Raw genomic sequence first — 18219 nt, 5'->3', positions numbered from 1 at the left:
TCTCTCTGGCTAAGGTTCTTGGTTGATCCCTCATAAACACCACTCCGATGTCACCATCTGACGATAGTGGGGCTCTTTTAGGCAGTCTCTTCTGCTAGAATGCTTGGGCCTGTCCCCGGGATGGCAGGGTCTCCCCTTCCTGCTTCCGAGGGGAGGCGGCGGCGAAAAGCGTCCTCAGCATTCCACCCTGGTCCCGGCGCGGCGAGGTTAAGGAACGCGACCCCGAGGCCCCGCCCCGGACGCGCCCACAGGCGTCGGGGAAGCTGCTTCCCCGGGGCACAGACGCGAGCGCCTTCGAGGGAGGGGCCTCGAGCGCCCAGCCCTCCCCCAGGACGCACTTGGTACCGCCCGGGGGTTCCCCGCCGCCGCCGCCCTGACGTCCAGGAGTCCCCGAGAAAACCCGCCCCGGTGCTGGGGCCCGGGACTGGGCGGCCATGGCGGGACCCGGCTCCCCTGGCGGCCCCTGCGCGCCCGCTGCCGTCTGGAAGCGCCACATCGTGCGGCAGCTGCGGCATCGGGACCGCAAGCAAAAGGCGCTCTTCCTGGAGCTAGTGCCGGCTTGTGAGTGCACCCCGGGGGCTCAGGGATTCGGCCTTTGAGAAGGGGCTCCCCGCTCGGGGACTCGAGGGCAGCGGCGCGGTCTCGGTTTCCCGGTTTTGCACCGGGAACCCGTTTACGCCCGTCTCCGTGCTGAACAGGGTCCCCGCCTGCCGCTACCAGCCCAGGCGTGGCTTAGCCCTCGAGACTCCGCTCTGCTTCCCCTGAGCATCCTAGACACAAGCTCCGTCTCTCTTGTGCTGCTGGGTTTGCCCCGTTCAGGCCGTCCCCAGGGTCAGTCCGTTTGGTCCCCAAAGTTCAGTCAAGGGAGGCAGGCGTGGCCAGAGCAGCCTTCGTGGCCGACAGGAAGGAGCGAAATCTTGGTAGATTCTGCTAACTGATAGTTTATCCTGGCTCGGGTTCGTGGAGCACCTCAGTGCCGAGTGGGTCTTACCCCGAAGGGACCCGGGCTTCTTTCGGGTGCTGGTTGTGCCGGCGGAAGTCAAGCCCTCCGACGGCCGGTCAGGAGGGGGTGTGGCAGTTCGAGCCGAGCTACACCGGAGTGTGTTTACTGCCTCTGGTCAACTGCGACTGTATATTTGGGGCCGAAAGTCTAACCACAGTCCCTGCTGCTTCTTCATTTGGTGCTAATTTTGGTGCGCCCACGCAATCGAACTTGGTTTTCCTTGGAATTTTCCAGGGGCTGGTCTTTTCTTGGGGTCGTATGCCTTCACCTTGGCCTCTCAGTTCTCCACCTGCTCTAATGGGCGGTGGGGCTATTTGAGGGAGGGTCCCCAGGACTTCTATGGGAGCTACAAGTTTGGAGAACTAGGTCTGTGGTGTGGGTAATTCGAGTCCTTGTCCTCGGATTTCTTACTTGTAATTGAGGCATATTGTGACCCTGTATGCTGGAAGGTGGGGGTGGGGCTGCGCCTTGCGAAGCTTTGGGGTCTGGGGTAGAGTTTTGTGAATTAGGTTGGCTCAGGAATCCCAGTCAGGTGACCGCGAGGGAAGGGAGATGAGGGTCTGGGTGTGAGTTTATCAACCCCAGTCTGCCCTGGAACTGGTTAAAAAAAAAAAAAGGCGGAAGGGGTGTGTGTGTGGGGGGGGGGGAGGAGTCCAAGGTCAAACCACCTAACCTGGGAAGGTTTGCTAGATAATTGCTCAAGGAGTTTCAGTATTGGCCAGGGGGAAGCTACTGGGTGGAAGTGAGAATTACTTAATTGAAAATGTGGAGGCCTTGAAGGGGAAGTGACTGACTGGAGGCCACCGGCAGGTGTTAGCTTCAAGGTGCTCTGCGTTCAGACTTTGCCCCTTGTGGAGATGAAGTTGTGCCCTCTCCATCCCCAGATAACCACCTCCTAGAGAAGGCTGACCTGCTAGCCAACTTCTCAGAAAAGCTGAAGTCAGAGGAAGTCGGCTCCACTCCGAATCTGGACTCCTGGTGAGTCTGTTCAGGCCTGCCTGTCTGCTGCTCGCCCTGGGACCTCCTCAGCCGGTAGACAGCCCCCGAGTTCTCCCCAAGCCAGCGGTTTAATATCCTGACTCGTCTTTCGGCGCTGGCCTCCTGTCCAGTCCTGCAATTCTGTTCCTGCTCCCTGTTCCTTACCTGATAGCTACAGAAAGGGTGCTGCTACCTGTTCCACGTAGGCAGTGAACACAGGAGCAGGGATGAAATGGGAGACAGAATGGTAAGAGGAGATAGTCTGTGCAGACTAAAAGTGACCCTGAACCCCAATTTCCTGCCTTCACCTCTCAGGGTCAGCGCCCCACACTTGGCTTCCTTGTGTGTATCTGTGCTATTTGTATGTGCATCTGTGGAGGTTGGAGGTTAACATCGTACATCTTTCTTAATTATGTTTCACGTTAGTTTTTGAGACAAGGTCTTATACTGAACCTATAGTGGGCTGGTTCAACTTTCTTAGCTCTGGCAAAGTGTGGTAGGTTTTAGTGCAGGTGCTGGGGCCCAAACTCAGGTGAAGACACCTAGTGTGCCGAGTGAGACATCTTTCCAACCCTGAGCTATGTTTTACCGTGTTGTTATGTAGCTCAGGCTGAACACTGTTTTAGCCTGAGTTCTGGGGAAGCAAGCAAGTGCTGTTGTGCTGGGATTAAAGGTGTGCATCACCTGGCTGACAGGTGCTTTTTTTCCTTTCTTTTTTTGGTTTTTTGAGATAGGCTTTCTCTGTTTAACAGCTCTAGCTGTCCTGGAACTAGCTCTGTAAGCAGGGACTGCTTGTTCGTTTCCGGCTGCCCCAACCCCCCAAAATCACACAGAAACTGTATTAATTACAACACTGTTTGACCAATAGCTTGGGCTTCTTTCTAACTAACTCTTAACATCTTAACCCATTTCTATTATTTTATTTTTTACCACTAGGCCCGTGGTTTACTGTTAAGGTTCCGGAGCATCTGCCTCCCTTGGCAAGCTACATGGCGTCTCTCTGACTCTGCCTTTTTTTCTCCTCTATCTCTGCTTGGAATTTTTGCCTTGCTCTATGCTGCCAGGAACAAGCAAGCATCCTCTGCCTACAGAGCTCTTGTAGACCAGGTTGGCCTTGAACTCACGGAGATCCACCTACGTGTGTCTCCTGAGTGCTGGGATTAAAGGCACCTCTGCTCCGAAGGAGAATGTATTTCTTTTTTTTTTTTTTTTGGTTTTTCGAGACAGGGTTTCTCTGTGGCTTTGGAGCCTGTCCCGGAACTAGCTCTGTAGACCAGGCTGGCCTCGAACTCACAGAGATCCGCCTGCCTCTGCCTCCCTAGTGCTGGGATTAAAGGCGTGCGCCACCACCGCCCGGCGAGAATGTATTTCTGAGACTGCTCTTTCTCTGTCTGGCTTCCACTTACCCTAAGAGAAAGCTAATGGCTCTTCAGTTTTTTTTATGGGGCACTCTTAGGGCACATTCTGGGCACTGGGGCGAGAGGAGGTACTGTGAATTGTTTTTATTGTCAGGGGGGAGTTCTCTGGGCCTGGCTCTGACCAAGTCTCATCAGCAGCCTCTCTGAGGGCGAAGTGGCAGGAGGAGAAAAAGGGACTGCAGCTGGTCTGTGGTGAGGTAAGCAGGGTGGGGAAGCCAGCAGCGAGTGGGCCTGTATTTGCTGCGTTATCTTGGCCAAGGCGCCACAACTTTATAGTAGCAGAGGAGTGTCATGGGCTTAGGGATGTGGACCCTGGACTTGAACCTTCACCCACACAAAGCTACGTTCTGTGATTCTTCATTGTTTCAAGAACTGTGTATTGACCATCCAAGGGACAGGGAGTGTGGCCATAAACAGACCTGGCCCTGTGCGTTTCCACGGAGACTGGGACGAGGCACTATGAAGACATTCGGGAGCCTCTCCCCAGAGTGCCACTGGTTGTAATTTGACAGTGGTGTGGCCTTATTACATGCAGATTTGCATAACGATCAGGATATTGCAGTTTATTGCAGGATATTGTCTTGCTATCCTTTTCAGTCACAGCAGAACATCTCCAATCCCTGGCAACTACTTACCTGTCTCCATCTCCATCCACTTGAGTTTTGAAAGCAGGTGACAGGTGAGGGAAGTGGAGACGGTGATTGGCTTTCTCAGTATTGAAAATGACAAATGAGCTGGGGTGGTGGTGGGGGGCCCACACCTTTAACCTCAGCACTCAGGAGGCAGAAGCAGGTCGATCTCTGAGTTTGAGGCCAACCTGGTCAATTGAGCTAGTTCCAGGATAGCCAGGGCTATGCAGAGAAACCCTATCGTGAAAAACCAAAACAAATAAAAAAAAAACCAAACAAACAAGGGCTGGAGAGATGTCTCAGTGGTTAAGAGCATTGACTGTTTTTCCAGAGGACCTGAGTTCAATTCCCAGCACCCACATGGTGGCTCACAACCATCTGTAATGAGGTCTGGTGCCCCCTTCTGGCCTGCAGACATACATGGAGGCACAATGTTGTATACATAATAAATAAATAAATAATATTAAAAAAACAAACAAAAAACTCAAAAAGATAAATGTTGTGATTGGTTTATGATGGAATGGATGAGCGTCCTGCCTGTGCAGGTCCCTCTCCAGACCTCTCACTGGGAGCTGTGTCAAGGTAGGTGAGCAGCCCTGGCTTGCTCCTCAGGCTCTGGGGAGGAAGGGTTAAGAACAAGTTAGGAAGAAGAGTCCCCAGCTGCCATCGTTTCCCGAGCCAGAGGTGTTGGTGCTGGTCTTCTTGCCACACTGGTGGGCACAGTGCTGCCTTGGGATCTGTTCTTCCTAGGATTTCAGCACCAAAAGGGGGGGGGGGTGGGGCTGCACCCTACACCTGTGGTTCTCGGCTTTCAGCTGAAGGAATACTGAGGTAGCCTCATCTTGCAGGATTGAGTCGGGGTGGTGCACTCCTCATCTGTTCTTTTTTTTTTTTTTTTTTTTGGTTTTAGTTTTTTGAGACGGGGTTTCTCTGTGTAGCCCTGACTGTGCTAGAACTCACTATGTAGACCAGGCTGGCCTCACACTCACAGAGATCCGCCTGCCTCTGCCTCCCGGGTACTGGGATTAAAGGCATGCGCCACCACCGCCCGGCCCTAGTCTGTTCTTGTTCTTAGTCTCATGTGCTTCTCTGGGTGATGACTGGGTTGGGCAGTGGTGGGGGTGGGCTAGGAAGCGAAGTGTTGGGAGATGGGAAACAGAACACAACACCCCTCGCAGCCCTGAATACACTGGTACTTTATATGGAGCATGATGTAGTTAAGGTGGCCTGGGTTCAAGGGTCTGCCACTTAACTGTGTAACTTTGGATACGTCACTTCCCCGTCAGCATCCTCGTCACTAAGACGGAAATGGTGATGCTTCGTCTTGGTGTTATGTTCTGGGTTACCTAGTGGTTAGGAAAGCACTCCCCTGCCGTGGGGCAGATTCTGCTTGCTGCAGGTTAACCGTCTACCGCAGGGCCACAGCTAGGACTGACACTCAAAGGTCAGACTCCAGGGCTCTGGGTCTGACAATGATCCCATGAAGCTGTGGGGTTCCAACCTTTCGCAGCTTAGGTCAGAAACGCCATAGCGGGGTGATGGCTGACTAGGCCTACCCTGGAGAGGCGCCCATGTCCTCTGTCCTCCTCAGATGGCGTACCAGGTGGTGAAAAAAAGTGCAGCCCTAGAAACCCTGCAGTCACAGCTGGAAGAGCGGCAGGGCAGGTGAGATGAGGGTCGGGCGCGGTTAGGGTAAGGGAAGGACCCCTAGAACTTTCCCCAGTGTCCTCAAGCGCCCCCTAGACGTGGGGGTCAGACGTTCCTCCGTCTCCGCCCTGCAGGCTAGAAGCCCTGCAGGCCTGCGTTGTACAGCTACGGGAGACGCGGGCACAGCGGGTCCGGCAGCTGGAGGAACGGCAGGCAGAGAACGCGGCGCAGAGAGAAGCCTACGAGACGCTACTCAAGCAAGCAGCGCACCAGGAGGCCGCTTTGCGCAGGCTCCAGGAAGAGGCACGGGACCTGTTGGAGCGGCTCGTACAGCGGAAAGCACGCGCGGCCGCTGAGTGCAATCTGCGTATTGAGCGCCGAGAGAGGTGAATGCTTTGGGCCACGCCCTCTTGAGGCAGCCTTGGCGGCCTAGTTGAGAGGATGGGGGTGGAGGGGTGGGGTTGTGTAGGGCGGGGGTGGCCATGGCCTCCCACTGATCAAAAGGGATCCACTTAAGCTGGGGCACTCTCCCTGTAAAAGCATCTTCTTGAGCCTTTAGGAGGGTTTTCTCTCTGTCAGGGCCAACCAAGCTCGGGTGTCCCAGGAGCTGAAGAGAGCAGCTAAGTGGACTGTGAGCATCAGCGAGTAAGAATGGGGAGGGACAGGGATGACTCTGGTATTGGGTTACTACCCCAGAAAGTGTTCACCACCTACAGTCTACCCCCACCCACTCCTGCTGCCCTACAAGTGGCTACAGGTAACTCCTGGGTGCCTATGTGCACAGTACAGGTCCCTGGACAGGTGTAGAGATATATGTGGTCACAGAGGCCAGACCGTGGGGATCGGGTCTTGTATGCTGCTGGGGCAGAGAGGGATGGCCTGCTTTGGTTCTCTCTCAGGATCCCAGACACTCTGGAAGGTGGGACTAGGGAGGAGACTGTGCCTCTAGCTCCTGCTGTGCCTGAGCTCCTGGAGAGAGAGACTTGTGAGAAATGGAAGAGGCCTTTCAGGTGAGCACACAGGTACTCCTACCTGAGTTGGCTGCCACCCAGAAGGCTGCCCATGTCTTCTTCCAGGATTGGGGCGAGCTTGTGGAGAGATCTCAGTGTCTGGAAGCAGGCAGTGTTATTCCATTGTCTACTTTCAAGAACCAGGGCTCTTAGGGTGAGCCATAGTCTTGTGGGAGAGTCACTGGGAGAAAAATGGACAAGACCAAGGGTTAGGTGTCCAGGCTTGTGTGTGGGAGCAAAGGACTGCATGTGTGCAAGGTTAGTGAGCACGCCTGAGTGTGAGCCTGTGTTAAAGTGTGTTCACACTTGAGCAATGATGGGGGGGGGGAAGAGAGAGAGGGAGAGGGAGAGAGAGAGAGAGAGAGAGAAAGAGAGAGAGGGAGAGAGAGAGAAGGGGGGGTCTCTGTGTAGTCAAGAATGACTTCAAATGCCAGCTGGGATCTGGCTTCCACTACATCTTAATTGACCTGTCACTGGTCTGCCACTCCTTCCCCATTTGCTGGGCTGAAGATGCTTTTCCAGAAGTCTTTGCTTCAGGAATCAATGTCCCTGGGACAGTGAATGAACAGTAACATCATGAAATGCTGGTGCTGGTTCCCCTAATTTTTTTTTTTTTTTTGAGACAGGATTTCTCTGTAGCTTTTGGTTCCTGTCCTGGAACTAGCTCTTGTAGACCAGGCTGGCCTTGAACTCACAGAGATCCTGGTTCCCCAAATTCTTGTCAGCCCTAATGGGTCTAGATGTCTCAGCATAAACATTTACTTGGTGTTTTGGGGGCTGCTCAGCAAGCTGGAGAGTTCCCTATTCATTGTCTCAACCTGGGAGCATTGTTCTCTTCCTTCACCCCTCCACAGGCCGGGGCTCCTTCCCTGAGGAGCTTTGTTGGTGAGCACGTGGGGAATGAAACTCTTTGTCCCATCTTGGTGGAGGCTTGGGGAGGTTTCCTCCCCTCCACCCTTCTTGACTAGTCTATATCATGCTCTCCTACTTTTCAGTGAATCAAGTTCTAGTTCTTGTCTTGAGTGATCATGAGCCTCCTCAAAGGTCCCTAGCAAAATACAGGGATCAGTGTCTTCTGGTGGGACAACATGAGCCATGCTCTCAGTATGTCTCTCCATTCTGCCGCAGGTCTGCCTCGGCCACCTCTCTGACACTGTCCCGCTGTGTGGATGTGGTGAAGGGGCTGCTGGAGTAAGTGTGTGTGCACGTGTGTGCAGGGATTGGCACCCTTGCAAGGCTCCCTGAGCCTTGGTCTGTCATCCATAGATGCCTGTCTGTATGTGCAGCTTGTTGGGCCCCACAGGCAGGATCTGGGTGGATAGCTCAAGACCAACTCCTGATAACTGTTTTCCAGGTTTGTAACACTCTGTCCCTATTCAGGGTCCTCACAGGGGACTAAGCTCCAGCCTGAGGCTGATCAAGAACGCCCACTCAGTTGGGAAACTGAGGCTCAGAAATGTCTAAGATTAGTTCAGAGTTACTTAGCCCAGCAGTGGTAATGCCATACTGAAATTCCAGCTGGCGTTAACAGTCCTTTGTACCCACTACTCTGTCGTCTTGTGCTGCTTGTCTCAGTGTACAGTGCCCTCCTCTCTACAGGGTTGCTCAAGCTGGGTTGTGGCCCTTGCTGACTGTGCCTTGGGGAACGTCCTGCTGCCTGCCATGTCTGCTTCTTGTTGCTGCCTCAGGAGAGCTTAAAGCCCCATGTTAGCAGGTTCTGCTGAGTGCCTTTCTGTCCCCACCCCTGTAGTTTCAAGAAGAGGAGAGGGCACTCAGTTGGGGGTGCACCTGAGCAGCGGTATCAAAGCATCCCTGTGTGTGTGTCTGCCCGGATTCCTACCCAGGCTCAGGATGTCTTGGTAAGGAAGGACCTCGTGTTTGGGGTACTAATGAGATGTTCAAGGGTGGGCCCCAGCAGGTGGAGTTTGCCTGTACCCTGTGGTGGGAGCCACACAGCACTTTCCAGTGAACACAGACTGGAGAGCCTGAGACAGGAGGCAGCAGGGGTCTGGCTTAGTTGACTTGCTGGGGCCAAATCTGAAACTTAAGGTCTCAGACTGCCAAGCCAGAAGCAGATGTGAAACATCTGTGAGTGGGTACCAGCAGGCATGGGGAAGATTGGGTGCCAACTCCATACCTTCTTTTTCTTCTTCTTCCTTCTCCTCCTCCTCTTTTTTTTTTTTTTTAAACAGGATGCCCATCTCTCTGAGGTCAATGCTGTTTGCTTTGGCCCTAATAGCAGCCTCCTGGCCACTGGAGGGGCTGACCAGCTCATCCACCTCTGGAATGTCGTGGGAGGTAAGAGTTCTTTCCTGAAAGTTAACCCAGCACGTTTCTGCAGACCCCATTCTCAGCTTGATCTTGGGTTGGCCCTGGTCTTAGTCCTGTCCTCCCTGTCCCCTGCTGGAATAGTCTATGAATAGTGGCTGGACCGCTCTGAGAGTGGTCTGCAGGGTGGGAGGAGGTGAGGATCCACGCTGAAAGCACACAGAGCCAGGTCCTGGGCAACTTCCTGGCTCTACTAAGCTACCTCGTTTTCATTTTTACACAGGGCTTCATTATGTAGCCCTTGCAGGCCTGGAGTTCACTGTGTAGACCAGGCTGGTCTCATACCTCCTCGGTGCTGGCATTAACTCTGCCGATGTGCCCAGAATAGCAACATCCTATCCTAGTGTCTCTGACTCCAAAACCAGTGAGGTGACCAACACTAGGCTGTCCTCGAACTCACTAAGATCCACTTTAATCCTCTGCTGGGATTAAAGGTGGGCGCCACCACCGCCCGGCCAGCACCAACTCTTTGAGGCTCCTAGAAGTGGGTCTCCTGCTGGCTTGGCACAGCCCCTCCTCTCTGGTCTTCTCTAGCACTGTGACCTGCCTCATTGCTCCTAGGGCTGTACAGCAGGTATAGTAGGAACATTCTCCGCCCAGGCCCTAGGCCAGACCCAGCCACCCTGCCATCTACTTCCAGGTTGGTGTCTTGGTTCCTCTACTTTGTAAGGCTAATAACCTCGTTTACTATGCTTTCAGGTCGCCTGGAGGCCAACCAGACCCTCAGAGGAGCTGGTGGCAGCATCACCAGTGTGGATTTTGACCCCTCGGTAAGGAGTCACCTCGGTCTCTACACGGGGCAGTGGGGCTCTGGGGTCTGAGGGCACATTGTGGGTATTGTAGAACCTGTCCTGGAGGAGCTGCCCTCACTTTGGCCATGGCTCTCCCTACCTCAGTGACTGGGAGACCCTGGCTCTCTGGCCTGAGGGCCAGTGCCTCTGCCAGGCCCAGTGTGACCCAGGACCTCTCCTACTCCCTTTCTCCAGGGCTCCCAGGTTTTGGCAGCTACTTACAACCAGGCTGCCCAGCTCTGGAAGGTGGGAGAGACCCAGTCCAAGGTGAGGAGGCTGCCTAAGGGTTAAGGGTCATGCCTCAGGATTTGTAGGGAGCTTGGCTTAACCTGTGCTTTTTGTGAGGACAGGAAACACTGTCTGGACACAAGGATAAAGTGACAGCTGCCAAATTCAAGCTAACAAGGCACCAGGCAGTGACTGGGAGCCGCGACCGGACAGTGAAGGAATGGGACCTAGGGCGTGCATACTGTGAGACTCAGTCCCACTTGCCCCCACTCCTAGTCATGGGGGCCTTACATTATTCTGCAGCGATGGCTCTGGGGTTCATGCCATTTCCCTTCTCTGTCACTCACTGCTGTGCTGCTCTTCCTGCTTTCTTGGCCACTGTGGTCTTCAGAGGTAGGGTGAGCAGCCCTAGGCTGGGAAGGACACTGCTCTCCTGGACCTTAGAGTCTCCACATTTAGTGGGTGGTGACACTTTGAGACTCTGGGCTCTCCTCATTGGCCCTCAGGTTCCAGAACCATCAATGTACTTTCCTACTGTAATGACGTGGTGTGTGGGGACCACATCATCATCAGTGGCCACAATGACCAGAAGATCCGGTTCTGGGACAGCAGGTGACAGGCATGGGCCGTGGGTGGTTTTGGCAGGAAGGGCTGTAGAACCTCGGGGAAGTGTGGCAGTGGCGCTGCCAATGGGTAGCTTCTTCTGGCCATGGTCTTTGAGGGCACAGTGTACCACCTCCCTAGTGGCTCTCGGTTAGCCCTGAACTCTTTCCCAGACCTTATCACCAACGGAGGCAAGCACCTTTCCCGCATTATCACCATGTTCTAGTCAAAATCAGCATCTTAAAGTGATATGCCAAACAGTAAGCATGCACGGCTGACTACAGCAGGGCTAGTATTTTGTAGGTCTCTGCTGCATGCATCTCTTTTTGAGATTACTTCTTTGCTGGGGGTTGAACCAAGGGCTTTATGTCTGCTACAAGAATACTCCCAGCCTTTTTATGTTCTTATTTTGAGACAGGATTCAATAACGTTTTCTAGGCTGGCCTTGAACCTACGATTCCCCTGCCTCAGCTGTGATTAGATTCCTGTGCCACCATGCCTGGCTATCCCTGTTACTCCCAAGCCTTCTAAAGGCTCCAGCCCTCCAGTCAGTCTCAGCCTCAGCCCTAGGATCCTGGCCTGCGGTGCCTCTGGAATATGTGATCTGGGAAAGTGGCCATATACAGCCTGTCAGAAGGAATCTAGGATGCTTCTGCCTCATCCCTCTCATCTCTACCCTCCCAGGGGCCCCCACTGCATCCAGGTCATCCCTGTACAGGGCCGGGTCACCTCCCTAAGCCTCAGCCATGACCAGCTGCAGCTGCTTAGCTGTTCCCGAGACAATACACTCAAGGTCATTGACCTGCGACTCAGCAACATCCGACAGGTGTTCAGGTACCGGCCTGGGCCTGTTGGGCCTCTCCTGTGCAGGGTCCTGGGTGGGGGGTCCTCCCTTGTAGTACCTCTAGATTAGGACCTGCTTGAGTGCTGGCACCTTCTTACATCTGGAGGACGGGCACAGTGGGAGCAGCTGGCATTGTGACTCCAGTCCTGTTCTGTCCTCAGGGCGGATGGCTTCAAATGCAGTTCTGACTGGACCAAAGCTGTGTTCAGGTGTGTCTGGGCGAACATGCCTGTAGAGCCGTGTGTGTGTGTGTGTGTGTGTGTGTGTATGTGTGTGCGCGCACGTGCGCATGCATGCGCTTCTGAACCCCTTCTCACGTTCTGTGACCCTGTGTGTGTGTGTGTATGTGTGCGTGTGCGCATGCGTGCGCTTCTGAACCCCTTCTCACGTTCTGTGACCCTGTGTGTGTGTGTGTGTGTGTGTATGTGTGCGTGTGCGCATGCGTGCGCTTCTGAACCCCTTCTCACGTTCTGTGACCCTGTGTGTGTGTGTGTGTGTGTATGTGTGCGTGTGCGCATGCGTGCGCTTCTGAACCCCTTCTCACGTTCTGTGACCCTGTGTGTGTGTATGTGTGCGTGTGTGCATGCGTGCGCTTCTGAACCCCTTCTCACGTTCTGTGACCCTGTGTGTGTGTGTGTATGTGTGCGTGTGCGCATGCGTGCACTTCTGAACCCCTTCTCACGTTCTGTGACCTGCACAGCCCTGACAGAAGCTATGCACTGGCAGGCTCCTCAAATGGAGCCTTGTACATCTGGGATGTGGACACCGGGAAACTGGAGAGCAGCCTAGAGGGACCCCACTGGTGAGTGGACCCATCATTACCAGTCCTGGGAGCCCATTTTATACGAGGCCTTACAAGCTGCCCCGTCACCTGCTCCCGCTGCCCTCTGAGGTCTGTCTTCCCTCTCTTCAGCGCTGCTGTCAATGCTGTGGCCTGGTGCTTCTCTGGGAACCATGTTGTGAGTGTGGATCAAGGCAGGAAGGTGGTGCTCTGGCACTAGGGCACAGTTTCCCTGGATGGACCGGAGCGCTGTTCTGAAGCCAGAAGCCAGAGGACAACCTTCCTCTGACCAGGACTCCAGAGTCGGGGTTGGGTCAAATGTAGATGTTAGGTGAGGGCCTGGCAGGACCTGGCCTGTTTAAAAATCAAGTGTCAATTAGGGATTACAATTTTTAAAAATCTTTGTTTATTTTTCTCAAAATGGACAAAAAACTACCTGTGTCTTGCCTCTGAAGCTCTTGGGGGGTCCGGGGAGATTGGCTGTACTAGTCTAATCGTGGAACAGCATGAAGGCCGTGAGGAACAGTAGCTCTTGGGGCTGGTGGATGGTGATCCTGGTGGGAGGCCTGCCTGGCTGGAACCAGGTCCTGGCCTGCAGTTCCATCTGGACGATAGGCTGCCTGCCTCCTGCCACCATCTCCCTGTGTGTTAGCTCTGTCCCTCACGGTGCCAGTCTCTGGGGCTCCTTCCTAAAGGTGCCTTTACTCTAGTCTTGTCCTCACCAGAAGCCTAGTGTTTGTCGTCACTGTTTTGGACATAGTTGTGGTATGAAGCCCTGGCTAGTCAAGTACGCATTTGATGGCTCAGGGTAGCTCAGAACTTGAGGCCTCAGCCTCAGTGCGGGGATGGCAGGCACTGACTGTCTCAGCCCTCAGCATCTGTGGGGTCAGTCCTCAGCATCTGTGTGGGGATGGCAGGCACCGACTGTCTCAGCCTTCAGCATCTGTGGGGTCAGCCCTCAGCCTCAGTGCGGGGATGGCAGGCACTGACTGTCTCAGCCTTCAGCATCTGTGGGGTCAGCCCTCAGCATCTGTGTGGGGATGGCAGGCACCGACTGTCTCAGCCTTCAGCATCTGTGTGGGGATGGCAGGCACTGACTGTCTCAGCCTTCAGCATCTGTATGGGGATGGCAGGCACCGACTGTCTCAGCCCTCAGCATCTGTGTGGGGATGGCAGGCACTGACTGTCTCAGCCCTCAGCATCTGTGTGGGGATGGCAGGCACTGACTGTCTCAGCCTTCAGCATCTGTGTGGGGATGGCAGGCACTGACTGTCTCAGCCCTCAGCATCTGTGTGGGGATGGCAGGCACTGACTGTCTCAGCCCTCAGCATCTGTGTGGGGATGGCAGGCACTGACTGTCTCAGCCCTCAGCATCTGTGTGGGGATGGCAGGCACCGACTGTCTCAGCCTTCAGCATCTGTGTGGGGATGGCAGGCACCGACTGTCTCAGCCCTCAGCATCTGTGTGGGGATGGCAGGCACCGACTGTCTCAGCCCTCAGCATCTGTGTGGGGATGGCAGGCACTGACTGTCTCAGCCCTCAGCATCTGTGTGGGGATGGCAGGCACTGACTGTCTCAGCCTTCAGCATCTGTATGGGGATGGCAGGCACCGACTGTCTCAGCCCTCAGCATCTGTGTGGGGATGGCAGGCACCGACTGTCTCAGCCTTCAGCATCTGTGTGGGGATGGCAGGCACCGACTGTCTCAGCCCTCAGCATCTGTGTGGGGATGGCAGGCACCGACTGTCTCAGCCTTCAGCATCTGTGTGGGGATGGCAGGCACCGACTGTCTCAGCCCTCAGCATCTGTGTGGGGATGGCAGGCACCGACTGTCTCAGCCCTCAGCATCTGTGTGGGGATGGCAGGCACCGACTGTCTCAGCCTTCAGCATCTGTGTGGGGATGGCAGGCACTGACTGTCTCAGCCCTCAGCATCTGTGTGGGGATGGCAGGCACTGACTGTCTCAGCCCTCAGCATCTGTGTGGGGATGGCAGGCACCGACTGTCTCAGCCCTCAGCATCTGTGTGGGGATGGCAGGCACCGACTGTCTCAGCCTTCAGCATCTGTGTGGGGATGGCAGGCACCGACTGTCTCAGCCCTCAGCATCTGTGTGGGGATGGCAGGCACCGACTGTCTCAGCCCTCAGCATCTGTGTGGGGATGGCAGGCACTGACTGTCTCAGCCCTCAGCACCTGTGGGGCCATGGTTCCCCTTCTGCCTTCAGAAATCCGGCACTTTATTGTCCTACAAGGCTTCTTCCTCTGCCTTCAATGTCCTTGTCCGTCCCAATGGCAATTCAGGTTGTCTTTTGGGATCCCTTGATGGACAGCCTACCTAAGAGGTCTTAGTCCCTCACTTCCAGTTTGCTACCCTTCTTACATCTGGGAGCAAGTGTAAGAAGAGGAACAGTATTCCCTGTATCCATGCCTGGCTCAGAAGCCACAGGAAATGCTTCCTGAGTGGTTACATTCTCTTGCTTAGCAAGTTCAATAGTCCAAGATTCCATTCCTACAGTTGAAACTTTGCCCTCAGTCTGACCCAGCTCTCTGGCCACTAGGGGTCACTAGTTGGCTGGTCAACAGGTTCGATTGTTTCATTCTTCTCTCCTGTGGCCACCATTATTGAGGATCACCCCTGCCCCAGGCTTGCTCTCCGCAGCTTCATTCATTTCTCCCGACCACTTGTGATGGATCACATTCTACAGATGAGAAGTGAGGCATGAAGGTTGTCATTCCAGGTCACACGGCCACGAACACAGGCACGAATTGTTCTGCGTTATATCCTGCAACCTTTTCTTTTGAAACATGGCCTCTGTGGCTGAGTGTGATTGTGAACCTGATTCTCCTGCCCGTGCCTCTGCCTTCCAAGTGCTGTCATTAAAGATGTGTACCCCATCCCATATGGTGCTGGGGACTGAACCCCAGGGCTTTGTATGCGCCAGGAAAGCGGTCTGCCAAGTACATCCTCAACCCAAATCCTCTTTTAAAAAATTTTTTTTAGGTGTATGAGTATTTTGCCTGTATGTATGTTAGTGCGCTGTTTGTGTATGTGTGCATGGTACCCACACAGGCTAGATCCCTTAAACTGAACATAAACCCCAACATTAACCTTGATAGTTGTGGATAGTTATGGATGAGCTGTCATGTGGGTGCTGAAAACTGAATCCAGGTCTTTGCAAGATCAGCAAGTGCTCTTAATCTCTGAATCATTTCTCTAGCCCCTGCACCAAAACCAAAACCTCAGGAGACAGACTCCTAACCAGGCAGGGCTCCTCCACCAGGGGTACACAGAGCTGTGCCTGACCTTATACTCCCGAGTGCTCTTCTATTCTGGACTCTGAGTTGAGTTCTATCTGTTGAAATGAGGCACATGCAGGGACACCTGAGAGAGTCCTGGGAGGCTGCTGTGAGCCGCACCATCTGGGCTAGGTCCCTCCAGATGTTTTTCTCATACCTTAGGTAGTTGTGAACCCTATTTTGATGACCCATGAGAGTTACCGAGGTAATGTAAATCACTCCTGGGTACAGAGACACTTCTGCCCCTCCAGGTCCAGCAGGGAGACCTCTAAGGTCCCTAGTAAAACCTGGATGGCCAATGTGTGAAGTGAGAACCAGATGAGTAGCAGGGGTTTGCCTAAGGTCACAGCAGAAGTATTTGACAGGGACTTAGGCTCATGTGGTAGAATGCTTGTTTAGCATGCACAAAGCCCCATGCCGTCCAACCTCTTGTACCACATAAAACTGAGTATTGTATAGTATGCCTGCAATCTCCACACTTCGACACTTAGAAGGCAAGAGGATCAGAAATTCAAGGTCATCCTGAGCTGGAGGCCAGCCTGGGCTACTTGAGATGCTGCTCAAATTTTTTTTTTTAAAGAAGTCAAAATAAAACAACAAAAAATTGGGTGAAGAAAGATTCTATTCTGAGTCTTTTTGGGAATGACTAGACTCAGGTTCAGCTTCTGCTTCTGTTCCTATCTCTATAAATCTTCCAGGCCGTGTGTGCCCCCATGGAGCTTTCCTTAGGGGTGGGGACTGAACTGTCCCATCTCAAGCCTTACTGATCCCGAGACCCCAGGGATAAGAAACAAGTCCTGGAGTAGGGATTTTACCTCAGTCCTGGCTCTTGAGTCTCTCTCTCCCACAGGACGTGCCAGGAAGAACGTATCTGGAGTCCTCACACCAGGTGTAGGCCCAGACATACCATGGCTGCTGGAAGTATATCCCTAGTCATGATCTTCAGGTCATCTGGAAGTATATCCCTAGTCATGATCTTCAGGTCATCTGGAAGTATATCCCTAGTCATGATCTTCAGGTCATCTGGAAGTATATCCCTAGTCATGATCTTCAGGTCATCTGGAAGTATATCCCTAGTCATGATCTTCAGGTCATCTGGAAGTATATCCCTAGTCATGATCTTCAGGTCATCTGGAAGTATATCCCTAGTCACGATCTTCAGGTCATCTGGAAGTATATCCCTAGTCATGATCTTCAGGTCATCTGGAAGTATATCCCTAGTCATGATCTTCAGGTCATCTGGAAGTATATCCCTAGTCATGATCTTCAGGTCATCTGGAAGTATATCCCTAGTCATGATCTTCAGGTCATCTGGAAGTATATCCCTAGTCACGATCTTCAGGTCATTTGGAAGTATATCCCTAGTCATGATCTTCAGGTCATCTGGAAGTATATCCCTAGTCACGATCTTCAGGTCATCTGGAAGTATATCCCTAGTCATGATCTTCAGGTCATCTGGAAGTATATCCCTAGTCATGATCTTCAGGTCATCTGGAAGTATATCCCTAGTCATGATCTTCAGGTCATCTGGAAGTATATCCCTAGTCATGATCTTCAGGTCATCTGGAAGTATATCCCTAGTCACGACCTTCAGGTCATTTGGAAGTATATCCCTAGTCATGATCTTCAGGCCATCTGTAATTGCCTTATTTAATCCTCCTGGATCTGAGGCAGTTTATATTATCTTTTCACTTCCAAGTTACAGATGAGGAAGTCTGAGGAGGGCTGAGGCTAAGGTCAGTGCAGGAACTGTCCACAGGTCTTCACCCAGTTCTTTTCCTGTCACTGGTGTGCTTGGTACACATGCCAGTGACCCCTGCCCAGAGGTTTCCTTCTATTATGCTTCAGAATAACATTAAAAACACGTTCCCTGAACAGCAATCTCAGGAAAAGACATGAAGGAGTCCAGTGTGTTTTCCTGGTCACTGTTTCCAAAGGAACACCTTGAATTCCAAGTCCCTGTCGCTCCATATACCGGTGGTGGAAATGCAAATGGGTGCAATTATTTTGGAGGCCAATTTGGCCAAAATCTAACAAAACTAAATACATACTCTTTTTGTCAAATTCTACATTTAGGAATTTGCCCAATATTTAGAATAGAAAAATTTTATAAAGAAGTATACACAGTGATGTTAACTTTAATTTCCTAGAATCAAGCGGCTTGCTACAACTTAAATGCCCTTCACTAAAGGAATGATTAAATTATTACAGTCAAACAAGTGACTAGGATGCAGGCATGACAAATTTGGCTGGTGAGACAGCTGTGAGAGGGAAAGAGCACTTCTGTAGGAGGTGATGCAGCACACAGCACAAGAGCAAGGGCAGAGAGAAAGAAGCCGTCCTGACCCGCACACATGTGCTGTTGTACACAGTTGCACTCACATACGATCACACATAATAATCTGTGATTTCCTCCACACCTGGGCCGGGTTCTAGTCCTTGGCTTGTGGTTGTTTGGAAGCCAGAGGGACTCACCCTGTAGCGAGATCACCACATGCCCAGCAGTCACCTGTCTTTCTTTGCTGGAAAAGAGCAGCATTAGGGTCTTGTTGCCCGGGCAAACTCATTCCTGCTCCCCGCACAGGGCCCAGGAGCGGTTTTTTAAGAAGCATTTCCCCCTCTCTATGCTCTGTTTAATCAACTCTTGTTTTTTAATCAGAACAC

General features: G+C 53.0%; 1 protein-coding gene across 4 annotated transcripts; it reads left to right on the top strand.

The window, feature by feature from the left end:
* The first annotated feature begins 274 nt into the window (after window positions 1–274).
* Atg16l2 (autophagy related 16 like 2) lies at window positions 275–13356 on the top strand. 4 transcript variants are annotated; one of them, XM_075971611.1, is made up of 18 exons: window positions 275–561; window positions 1888–1981; window positions 3494–3596; window positions 5620–5693; window positions 5810–6061; window positions 6255–6320; window positions 6575–6685; window positions 7814–7876; window positions 8436–8544; window positions 8878–8983; window positions 9713–9783; window positions 10000–10071; window positions 10155–10275; window positions 10539–10644; window positions 11320–11469; window positions 11641–11688; window positions 12180–12281; window positions 12393–13352. In XM_075971611.1, exons 1-18 carry the CDS (start codon window positions 435–437, stop codon window positions 12478–12480), a joined length of 1863 nt encoding a protein of 620 aa, XP_075827726.1. In that variant the 5' UTR covers window positions 275–434; the 3' UTR covers window positions 12481–13352. The 4 variants fall into 4 exon arrangements, with proteins under 4 accessions (XP_075827726.1, XP_075827728.1, XP_075827729.1 ...); XM_075971613.1 differs by lacking the exon at window positions 7814–7876 and having other exon boundaries at window positions 276–561; window positions 12393–13351; XM_075971614.1 differs by lacking the exons at window positions 275–561; window positions 3494–3596 and having other exon boundaries at window positions 12393–13356.
* Window positions 13357–18219: the final 4863 nt, after the last annotated feature.

The sequence above is a fragment of the Microtus pennsylvanicus genome, chromosome 5 (assembly GCF_037038515.1).
Source record: "Microtus pennsylvanicus isolate mMicPen1 chromosome 5, mMicPen1.hap1, whole genome shotgun sequence".
NCBI classification, from domain to species: Eukaryota; Metazoa; Chordata; class Mammalia; order Rodentia; family Cricetidae; genus Microtus; species Microtus pennsylvanicus.
The sequence above is the reverse complement of the archived record's forward strand: the minus strand, read 5'-3'. Positions and strand labels throughout refer to the sequence as shown.